Genomic DNA, 12477 nt, shown 5'->3' with positions numbered 1-12477 from the left:
TTCCTCTGCCCTGTGGTGGGCCGGGGGGGGCTGACAGGTGGATGTACAGATAGCACAGTTCAGTGGGTAGCAGCGGGTCCAGGGTCGGGATGACTGGTGGACAGACAGCCAGCAGCCAGACACTAATGAAGCCACGGAAGCTCCCTCCAATCAGTCCTCCTCTTCCTTCATCTCCACTCTGTCTTTATATGTGTCCTGTTAACACATCTTACCCCCCGACTCTCTGCTCCTCCCTGCTTTTCCAATTCACCAGGGGAACGACTGGCATTCAGTGAGCTGGCTGGCATAATGATCATGTTATGTGACACTTGAATCCAGAAATAGGGGTTAGCCTTATTACTGGGAAGTGACTTTCCTTTGAACATGCTGTACATCTCTCTAACTATGGCTCTCTTTCTCTCTCTCTCACATTTGTTCAGATCGACAAGATTATGAGCTCTATTGGTGCAGGCATAGGCAGCGGATTGGACCTCAAGGAGGACGCCTCAGGTAACATACACACAAGTATGTCTTTGTGAGTCAATCTGACTAGGGGGATAATTCAGATTTATTACAAATAAGATCTTATTACCTCCGCAAAACAGGTTATGTATTCGGCCCAATTTTCAACAATAAAACCTGAAGTATTTAAAATATTAACAGGATAGAAAAGCTGAAAAAAAGATACTGCACAAAGTTACAATTATTTTGGTCAATCTTCTAATCTTTTAAGAATGACCTGTTCAGGCCTCTGATCATATATTTCACTTTTTTGTATAGCTATTTCTTCCCCGTAAACAGTTGGTAATGGCACGTTGGTAGAATTAGCTAAATTTTAAGAGCTCAAAACATAATTTTTTTTTTAAACTGTCCCAGTGATCAGTTAGCACTGGAAGCTCTGGGATCTGGAGAAGTGCTATAGATTACATCAGTAATAGATTAACCTGCAAACAGATCGTGTTGAGGTAACTCACTAATAACCAGTGGTGAGGTGGAGCCACAGAGAAATGATGAATGATAATGTCTCCCTACTTAGCATGCACTAAAGTGTTCTTCATTTAAACCAAAAGGAATGGTGGCCAAAACCACACAAATAAGACCTGAATCCAGATGAATTATCCTTCTTGTTTATATGAGCGTATGGATTATTCTGCCTTGTGATTCTATTGTGCACGTCAAATCCCCGCATTTTATTTTCTTACCTTCAATCCTATTTACTGCGTTCATCCCCCTCTCCCTGTTTGAACTCCCCCATCCTCCACCTTCTGATCCCCTCCCCTCTTCCTCTCTCTTTTCATCGGTGCTAACCATGGTTACCACCGGCAGGAATCCTGTTTGTGCTAAACAAGACCCCACCACAACAACACACACATAACTGAACCACAACTCAGTGAACGCACACATATAGATGTGGCTGCATACATACACCCAGCATGGTGTGTGTGTGTGTGTGTGTGTGTGTGTGTGTGTGTGTGTGTGTGTGTGTGTGTGTGTGTGTGTGTGTGTGTGTGTGTGTGTGTGTGTGTGTGTGTGTGTGTGTGTGTGTGTGTGTGTGTGTGTGTGTGTGTGTGTGTGTGTGGTGTGTGTGTGTGTGTGTGTGTGTGTGTGTGTGTGTGTGTGTGTGTGTGTGTGTGTGTGTGTGTGTGTGTGTGTGTGTGTGTGTGTGTGTGTGTGTGTGTGTGTGTGTGTGTGTGTGTGTGTGTGTGTGTGTGTGTGTGTGTGTGTGGGCTCCTTGCAGACAAAGAAGCTGGAGCTGTTGTGATGGCTATTATCAGCAGAGCGAGAGCCGGATATATGGAGAGCAGCAGGGTGACGATCGACACCGTGAGAGAAGATAGACACAGGAGGTAGACAGAGCAAAAGTGAGGGAGAGAAAGGGAGAGGGAGAGAGTGAGGGAAGGACGGAGGGAGTAAAGCAGTGCTCGGAGAGAGAGGGAGAGAGAGGAGGCTGCAGAAGCATACAGATGAGAGTGGGAGTACTTGATAAAGAGAAATCTACAGCGCAGGCAGCTCTCGCTCTTTTTCTCTCTCTCTCTGCCTGACACACACACTCGCGTTCACACACACACACGCCCGCGCTGAAGGGAGCAGCCAAGCGAGCGCAACAGCTGAAAAAGAAAGCGGTTCTTGCTTTAGGATCTATACCTCCAGTTTGATCCAACACCCATCTCCGGCAGGATCTAACCCCTGGACAGAAGCTTGTTTTCTGGATACAACTTCAGCCTCCCCCCCCTCTCGTCCGCCCTCGGGCTGGATTCAGAGAAAGCAGCATCTGGACGCCTACCCTTTACCCTCTTGCACCCTTGCATGCTGACCCCCTTCCATCCTCACCATGCCTCTAGCGTAGCCTCCCCCCACCTCCTTATCCTCCTTATCCTCCTCCTTCACCTTTCCCCACCCCTCTACCTGCCTCCCCTTCACTCTCCCCCTCCTCCTGCTGCCTTGCTGAAAGACTCTAAAGCATGGCGGGCTCCTTCGACAGCCACGTTGCCCGCCATAACATGATGTGGCAGTGCCAGCTGTCTCAGCCGGACTGCCGCTGCTACCGCGTGGACGGCTACTCCTTACTGAAGCGTTTGCCCCTCCACCCTCTCATAGGTCCCCGCTGCCCCATGCAGTCTGTGGGTCAGTGGCTGGACTCCATCGGCCTGGTCCAGTACGAGAACCACCTGCTGGCAAATGGATTCGACAACGTGCAGTTCATGGTGAGTGTGGGCACAAGTGTTTTTTGGGGGGGAGACAACAGAGATCTTTGCTGGGAGTTTAGGGTTGGATGTTTGTCCTCAACTATTCTCTTCCATTGTTGTTCTCTTCTTCTCTCTGTGTTTGCTCTTTGTTGTGCTTTAAAAGCCATTTCTACCTGTGTGTCCCGCCTCCCTCTGATCTCTCTGTGTTCCCTGAGGTGTTGCTGCTCATCTCTCATCCTTTTCTTTGCAGCTTGACTAGCCTTTTTCTTCTTCACACGGATCTCTTTCATTTATTGGATTTCCTCCTCGTTCTATCATCCTCTCTCTCAATCATTGCTGCCTCTCCCCACCGATGCCATGTGAGGTCCTCCTACGCACAGAAATCCCACGCCTGCATCAAGCTGCAGAAATACATGCACACACCACACTGAAAATGCATGTCAAAAACCACGTTTGTTTCATGGGTTTTTTGCACACGCACTGAAACACATCCACCTGTAGCCTGCTGATTATCTGATGGTCCCTTCATCTACAGGGACGTAAAAGAGAAACTCGCTGGGTCCTTTCGCATTCCGATATTCTTTTGATGTTGGCGTGTGTCAGTGTGTGTCCTTAAGACTTAAATCCACTGGTAGAGAGGGTAAGAATACAATGAATGAGGAAAAGAGGATTAAGAGGGAAGGCAAAGAGTAGGGAGAAACTGCAGCAGAGGCGCAGAGAGGGGTGCTGACTGCAGGACTTTATCTGGAGTTGCAGATTGTCGCTGTGTCGCGGTAATTCCCAGGGTTTTAAAAGCATAGTGCTAATACTAAAAGAATGTTTTAGCAACCAGGAGAGAAGAATGTTTTCTTTTTAGATGACGCTGCGAGTGCAACAATGCCACTTCAACCTGCTCTTGTTCTTTCCGGACATGAGCTGAACCATCAAGACATTTGTATGTGTGTTTATCTGTGTGTGTTCGTTCTGGTCCTCCTCTCAGTGTGACCTGCATCTCTTTTATTTGGTTACCCTGGCAACAGGATGAAGTCATTGCACCTCTGTTTCTCTCCCTGTGTGTTTCTCCCTCACGTGGTCACTGTGTACCTTCGTTTGTTTGGCCTTTGCACGCATCATGAAGTATTTTAATACTGATAGCCACTTTTGGGGCCGATGGGAAGTTAGGGGACGCGCGCACACACACACACACACACACACGCACACACACACACACACACACACACATACGCACACACACACGCACACACACACACACACACACACACACACACACACACACACACACACACACACACACACACATACGCACACACACACGCACACACACACACACACACACACACGCACACACACACACACACACACACACACACACACACACACACACTCTTGCCCTTGTTTTTTACTGCTCGTCTGCATTTAAAATGTCAGGGGTCTGCGGTTAAAATTTGATATTATTATTTTGTTTAACTATAAAAGCGGTACCACTTTACAATAAGACTACCCTTATAAAGGATTCATAAAGGGTTTATAATTAGGTTATGAATTAGGTTGTAAACACTTCATTAATCATCATAAACCAGTTCTAACACAGTTTTCATACATCAACACAGGCTCACTATTTAGCAAGATGACTAAGCCTTATATTGGCTACTTAGCGAGAATCAACTCGGTGAACAACAGATACCAAGGATGCTGGCTGATGAAGAAGACAAAGTAATCAGCCAATATAAGGCTTAGCAGTACAGATAAATGTGGGCTCACTATTTGGCAAGCAACCGCTCACAGTTGCCCTGTTTATCTCATGTCTTATAAAAGCTTATTCATGATTTATAAAGTGTTCACAACCTAATTAATAAATGAATTACAAACTATTTGTAAACCCTTTATAAGGGTAGTCTTATTGTAAAGTGCTACCATAAAAGCTTATGTGGGCTGATAACACACAAACATAAGACTTCTTCAGCACATTTTTTCAATATTCTATATATATTCAATTAAGCTGTATTGACATAATGTTTCCAGAGTTTATACATAAACAAAGTAAAAGATGCATGATATGAATGAATACAAAATTGGTAATATTAACAGCAAGTGAAGTCAAACAACTAGATGTTGCAACATGAGTGAAAAGAAAAATACAATTGGGAACTAATTGGGAATTCCAAAAAGCTATAAGACAAATAAGCATTTTTGCATTACTGTATAGGGTTTTTCTCAAACCTCCCATCACGCCACATTTAATATAAGTCAAATATTCACTCTCTTTTTTCACCAAACCGCAAACATATTTTATTCATTAGCCCCTAGTTTGTAGTCGCTAATGGTTGTTGGCAGTACTTCTAAGAGACCAACACATTTTCTGCTCTTCTGGCCACACTCCTCTTGTCTTCAAATGTTTCTCTCAGTCATCTCCTCTGAAGTGCCTTTGGATACAATTAATAATAAAAAGAGCTGAAGATGAAACAGTCTTACAAACATCACAGTGACTTTAAAGTTGTCTTTTGTGATTGGGCCTCTCTCAGGGCATATCTTTGGTGAAGTTTTTCCCGGGATCCCGATTGGAGTTTTGAACCTCTCTTTGTTGTGTGTGATTAAACAGTAAGACAGCTAATGTTATCCGACCTTGGGAGAACTTCCACAAATTGATATTAATGCAGTTCAGGCCCGAGCTTCAGGGATTACATTGGTATTTGCAGCGCTCCTTTTATCGTTGGCTGTGGATTCTCCAGAAGGAGAGGTTTGTGTCAAATTCATTTCAGTATCGGAAATTGAAGTAAATGGCAGATTCAAACCGCATCTACTCAAAGTGCATCAGAAATGTAAAGCTTTATTTTTAATTCCAGGGCCATTTCAAGTTCATCCGTAGAATTGATTGGTTTAAAAATGAATTTGACCTCAATTCTGATTAGATTCAGTATATAGGAGTAAGAAGGCACCATGTGCTGTATGGTAATGTCTGAGGACATGCATACATGCACTTAAACATGGTCCATTCCAATCTACAATTACCATTCACCACTAATGGGGGTCATTAGAGTGAGTGTCTGGTCACCTTGACCATCCAGTAGAGGACACATGCTGCTCCACTGTAATATCAAATGGGTTGAGTGGTTGTTATGGAGACTTTGATAGGAAGGACACTCGATGGACACTAATCACACCCTTTTGAAAATGACTGTACATATGTGTAGGGGGATGGGGACACAATAGGCAGTGGAGCTTAACATAAGTGGACTTGACTATTGTGTGTCTACCAACCAAGGAGACACTGTCTAACAGCAGAATCTCAGCACCAATACAGACACACACTTTGAGCCTCTGCCCACATAAGCTGTTGTTAATGTCAGTCAAGATACACATAAGTGCCTTGTCTTGCACTGTGGTTTGCTTAAAAGGCAACCAGGGAAAAGTGCCGCTTAATGTCATTTTGCTAGCATGGACAGCTACTTGGGTTAGCTGTAGCAAAGAATTTGAGTTGGATGATTTCTGGAGAACAGGTTCATACATTGACTTATTGACTTATTGACATTGCGCACATGAAGGATACATCAGCATTTGTGTCAGAGGTGTTTCACTTTCTGAAAATACATATTTTTTATTTAGCTGTTTTGGTCTCAACCAAGTCTTAAAGGTAGGGTAGGTAAGTTTGAGAAACCGGCTCGAGATCGCTAGAATTTGAAAATACACAACCGGAGAAAATCTGCCACTTCCTTACAGAGCCCCTCCTCCAACACACACGAACGCGCACATGACCAATGAGGGCACGAGATAAGTTTGTGCACAGATGGAAGGCTGACAGGCAGGTAGGCCATCCAGTTATTTTAGCCGGGCCGGCTAAAATGATTGGTCGTGCTTGTTACAGTACTACGGCTTCCACAGATGACATTTTTTTATGGATTTTTTGTCAAAGCACTTAAGATATTCATTGCTATCGGGATGTTAAGAGCATTCCATGGAATATAACAAAAAGTGTATCTCGAGCCGGTTTCTCAAACTTACCTACCCCACCTTTAAGGGTAAATGATTCGCTTTGTTCTCAAGCTAACAATGCCTTTCTGTTTATTAAAGCTTTTTCTTTTCTGAAAACAGCTGCCCACAGGGTCTTTAATCAAACCTATTGAGAGCAGTGAATTAAACCAAAGTGGTGTAGAGATGACTCATTCTTATTTCACTTGGATTTGTCATTATCAAATCAAATTTCCATTGCAAGGTCCGGCATTATGTGTCCTCCAATGAAATCAAGGGTATCATTTGATTGAAAGCAGTGTGTTCAGTTCATGCATGTTCAGAGCCACTTTACGGTGGATCTTTGGCATCTGTATGAGACGAGTCATCAGCGAACACTCAGTTCACCTTGCTCAGTCCTCTGACTGCAGTCACGCTGTCCCTGTTAACACTCATCATTACCATCAAACATACACCTCACTAAACAGCGCATGGCAGCGTAGACACTAAGATATGTGACCAGAATATAGAAGTGGAAGGCTGAGGGGGAACGATAGTGGAAATTCAAAGATTTAGCAGGCTTTGTTATCGCTCACTTGAGAGAGATATACTACAGAAAGTCACATAAACGGAGGGTTAGTTTATTGTGGAGGCACTGAGATAAACAAATACTGACATCATTTCATGTAAAGCTCCTTTATCAGGATGCTATGCTTTCAGGCAGAACGATGATTCAAAAACAAACAAAATAGAAGCCAGCTGATGAAGACAAAGGTAGAGAGGGGTTAGCTTATATATGGAAATACAAAGATAAGTAGGCGCAGTACTAGATACATGTCAGAAATGAAGAGATAACACATGAGGTTGTGCTGTGTTTACTAAAGAAACTGCTGCTGATAAGAGCAACTTCATGGCTGGGGAAGTTCATTTGACCCAATGTTCCTTAGAGGGAGGAAACAACAATATATCAAATGAAATATTGTCAATATCCATATTTCGTTAGGTGGCAACTCTAATTATCCTTATTACAGAACGTATTATTCTGAAAGATACATTTGTATGAATTTCAAACTGGCACCAAGTTAGAGAGACTTAAGTAGCTGCTTCATTAAAATAAAGAAAGCAAATATGTGAACAAACTAAATGAATTTGGATAATGGACTAAAAGTGAAGTGAGGACAGAGGACAGATGGTGTGAATAGTAAGTAAGAGATTGGAAGCAAAATAATGAGGGAAAGACAAGTTCTTTGTCAGCAGAGCATTGGAGAATAGCAAATGGATGAGAGAAAAGGCGAGAGATGAAAGAGCAAAAGATACAGTATGCCGAGCATAATTTGTAGTACTCTCCAAAGCCTGTTGGCGCGGATAATGGCCTCCACTACCATGTCTGAATATCAATTTCTACTCCATCTTTAGTCTTGCCTCAAACCCCTGCCTCTGTGCATGCATTGTAATTCCTGCCATCAGAGTGTTTGTGACCCACTGCTGCGATGCGTTTAAGTACTGTGGGATAAACCTGCTCACCACAGGCCGTGTCATCTGTCCATCAACACTGAGGAGGATCAACACCTTTCACCAACAATAAAACCGATTGTACCAGATCTGCATACAAAGTGTTTAGAAATGTCATCATACATTGAATGTTAGATAGAATAAAAGAGTTTGCTTCTAAAATAGAATGAAAAATTAAGGATTTTAATCACAACCACATTCAACCGTCACACAGCACACACAGTTAAATGAGATACAGTAGTTAGATAGATGGATGGATAATACACAATATAAAGAAAATACTGAATACATTTGAATACTAATACTATTAAAGGTCCCATGTCATGGCCATTTCTACTGATCATAATTCCATTGTTGAGGTCTATGTGTATTCACTCTCTGTTCTACACGGCTTGTTGGAGCTCCTGCCCCCCCCCCCCCCCTCCCTGTGAGCCCACTGTGCTCTGATTGGTCAGCTCGCCGACTCTGTTCTGATGAGTCCACCACCGTTACAGCGGAACATCAGTGATTATGTGTTACAATGGCGTTTGTTAGCAACCAGAAAATGACACCAGTAATGACAAACAGATGAGAATGCTGCGTGGGGTCTGGGTGCCGTGTTGGCGGGATGTTGCGCGGCTCGCTGCTGCGAGGAGCGGACAGTGTGAGCTGGGTTCATTTCCTGCTTGCTGCGTGGGGTCTGCGAGACAGCGAGACATCGCGAATGGACGCGGGAAGGGGGGGGGGGGGGGATGCTGAGGGGGCTGCAGCACCCCCATCTGCGAGGCTCCACTTGCAGCCTGGATAGCCATTCGACACAAACTACGTTAGCAAAATTAATTTTTTTATTTTTCTCGATTAATAAGAATGCGTCTTAACTTGTTTCCCCTCATCCATTATGTGCACTTGGAAATGGCAGATATGGGACAAACATAATGTGGAAACAGAATGTGAAACAGGGCAGCGTTGATAAGAAGACAAAAAGAACAGACATTAAGGAATTCTATCTCTTTCCATCAGCATACCAACAGGGAGCAATTATTCCAGCCTTTGAGTCTAACCTACGCTGACTCTCAGTCATTACTCCGCTGTGAAGTTGTAGCATGGTAACTCCAACGCCGCCTTTGCTCTGGGCTCTATTAATCAGCCTGGGATCTCCTCTATGCACTGCTCTCTTCTCACAGAGGCCCAGGTGTAGGTGAGGAAGGAATAAGGTTACTCAGGATGAGCCCAATAAGAGGCTGCTGCTGCTGCCTGATGTTTGATAGTGCAGACTGGTGGAGCCCTCGGGACAACAAAGTTAAACTGAAATAGCTCAATTTAAGGGCCATTTCTGTCCAAAGTGTTTTGACATTTTAAACTTTTAAAAGGTAAAGTTTAGAGAACCTCCTGAAATGAAACAAAAATACACATGGCAATAGAATAAGGGCAGGGAATAATAGACCATGTGTTTGGGTTAGCATTCTGTGCATAAGGATCAATAAAGGTGAGGAAATAATTGTCTTTACTAATTAATTTTGTAATGCAGAATAAGTTGGTGGTTAGTTTTAAGGTTCAAATAGTTAGGTATTTAATGTTTCTTCCCACTAAAACAACACTGATGAATTTGAACGATGCAATATGCCAGTATGGTGAACATACTACATAACATACATACATAATACTTTAGCCACATACTGTAAATATTTGAAAATCAGTTATTGTCATTATGCAACAAAGGGTTGCAAGAAGAAAATGCAGTTCTATCTTATTATTGTACACAGAAACATGACCAAAAGTTAGTCGTAGCAGTGATATTCCTTACGTTTTCTTGAAATTGCAACAGCAGAATGTCAACAAACAAAAACAAGTCTATGAGCAGATAATATGGCGGTAACGTCCACATTGGGGAGACATTGTCCATCATCTTTGACATTTGTGTGTGATAATAAGTTAGGATAGCTACCTGAACAGCTATAAGTCTGTGGATTGTTCCTCAGGATAATGCAGTGGAATCAGCTTTGTCTTACCTAGCAGTAAATGTCATAGCATCGCAGCAAAACGTCCCCAGAGTCAGATAGATATTTCATAGCTTTATTTCCCTTTGTGGATGCTGATCACTGGTATTAGTTTCACAGGAGGGAGATATGGAAGGACTGACAGGTGTAATCCTTCAATTCTACACCTGTGTGTGTGTGTGTGTGTGTGTGTGTGTGTGTGTGTGTGTGTGTGTGTGTGTGTGTGTGTGTGTGTGTGTGTGTGTGTGTGTGTGTGTGTGTGTGTGTGTGTGTGTGTGTGTGTGTGTGTGTGTGTGTGTGTGTGTGTGTGTGTGTGTGTGTGTGTGTGTGTGTGTGTGTGTGTGTGTGTGTGTGTGTGTGTGTGTGTGTGTGTGTGTGTGTGTGTGTGTGTGTGTGTGTGTGAGAAAGAGACTGCCTCCTTCTATATGTTTTGCATCATTGCGGTGATAACCTTGCTTTATTTTACACTTGTGCGAGAATCTATATTTCTGGCTGAGTTGTCTTCCTATGCTGCATCTGTCTTCATATCCACGCGTCTCTTCCCTCCATGCATCGAGCTTTTCCTCTAATGATGTGCCTGCATGAAGACCCTCTCCTTCCCTCCGGGGGGGGGGGGGGGATGACGATGACTGATAGGTCTCAATGTCTCCCATTAGATTAATTAAAGGTGAAACTGTGGATGCTACCCAGTGTGTGTGTGTGTTTGGAATATCTCATCTTGTTTCTATGCCTTACTATTGGTTTAAGTTCTGCATCTAATGTATCATTTGTTTACTCAAATATTGCTTTCTTTGATAGCATATTGTGTTTTAAATGTTTATTTTTAAGCCCGTTAATTATATTATATTAACTCCTACGAAATCAAATGAGGATTTAGTGTGGACATTTGCCTCTGCAGCACAGGTGTTTTGACCTGTGGGTGTGTTAGTGATATTCAGGCGATCATCAGGAGGGAAACACTTATTTTTAAATGGTTTCTGGGTGCTGAGTAAAAATCCACACAAAAAGATAAAAAACACACATTTCATTCACTTTAATTTGTATATTCTCCATGAACACACTTCACCAACTTTGTGGTCATGTTCTTTTGTCTCTTTATTCATATTTGAATCACTATGTTCAAGTCTAATGCCTACTAATGTCCTGCTGTGGCAGTGAAGTCATTAACCAATGCCATACTTGGAAAACCTCTGGATAAGACAGGTGGACTTAATTGGTGAAACAAATGCAATGAAGCCAGGACAGCTTTTATGATACAACATATAAGACAGTCCTCTTCTCAAATGTAACAATAATTACAATCTTAAATGTGTGGTTATTTCAATTGAGACTGTACCAGTGTTTAATCACGTTTCTTCTAATACAATACCACAACCACTCACACATCTTCAAACCAGAACCCTTATAGCCGTATTTTCTGTTTTCATTTCTGTACAAATGTGCATATGTGGTGTAGTTCATCACGCATTTTAATCAGTTACATTATTGCAATGAGGTACTGCAGTGCAGACTCTCCAAATCAATCTGCATATAAAGTGGATTACCATTGTTTGATGATTGAACTAAAAAAAACAACATAATGCATGATGGAATTCAGAGTGAGCTTTAACATGTTTTTCAACTCATATGGAAATACATGGAAAACAATGACCACTTGGAATACATGATTTGTATTGGAGGACGAACAATCTGCACTGGTGTGGTTCTTTAGGATGATTCGTTTTATAAATAAGACAAATAATTTGCTGATTTCACAAACCATTATAATAAAAATAAAGACTTTAAACATTGAGATGCTACCGGCTGCTGTTGGCATTGTATTCAAGTTAACGGCAAGTACTGCTATTGTTTAGTTTTTTAGCCTGTGAAAGTCATCCTATGTGGAGCGATGCTTAACACACAGACTGTGTTTGGTTGTTAACTATGGGTGTAATAATGCTGCATGAATCCTAACTTAGCGTCTCTCTTGTTACCCTGCAGGGTAGCAACGTGGTGGAGGACCAGGACCTGCTGGAGATCGGGATCCTCAACTCGGCCCACAGACAGCGCCTCCTGCAGGCCATCCGGCTGCTGCCCAGGGTCAGTGCTGCAGATAATGAAACATGTTGAACCATAACAGTCAGCCAATCTCCTGCTCCATCTGTGTTTTCATGTGACATCACCCTCTGGGGGTGGCTCTGCATGTTCTGAGAAATACTTTCCAAAGAGTCGGGTGATTCAGGAAAAGATGCACTGTGTGTTACTGGAGATCACAGGATCCAAACTACATGGGGAAGTTAGCTGCTGTATGTTAGCAAAGTCAGACACTGTGTGTGTGAGAGAGAGAGATAGTGAGATCAAAGCTGTGGAACCGCAGTGAGAGCAAGGAAAAGTAGTCT

The 12477-nt window shown here is 42.8% G+C and overlaps 1 protein-coding gene across 1 annotated transcript in view; it reads left to right on the top strand.

Moving 5' to 3' along the window:
• Positions 1–12477, top strand: part of anks1b (ankyrin repeat and sterile alpha motif domain containing 1B) — a 206654-nt gene that overhangs the window by 156631 nt on the left and 37546 nt on the right. Inside the window, 3 exon segments of the mRNA XM_034133394.1 lie at positions 420–489; positions 2578–2684; positions 12080–12178. Of these exon segments, the coding sequence (XP_033989285.1) occupies positions 420–489; positions 2578–2684; positions 12080–12178 (276 nt within the window).

Source organism: Trematomus bernacchii, unplaced genomic scaffold (assembly GCF_902827165.1).
Source record: "Trematomus bernacchii unplaced genomic scaffold, fTreBer1.1, whole genome shotgun sequence".
In the NCBI taxonomy this organism is placed as follows: Eukaryota; Metazoa; Chordata; class Actinopteri; order Perciformes; family Nototheniidae; genus Trematomus; species Trematomus bernacchii.
This window is presented reverse-complemented; position numbering and strand designations above follow the sequence as displayed.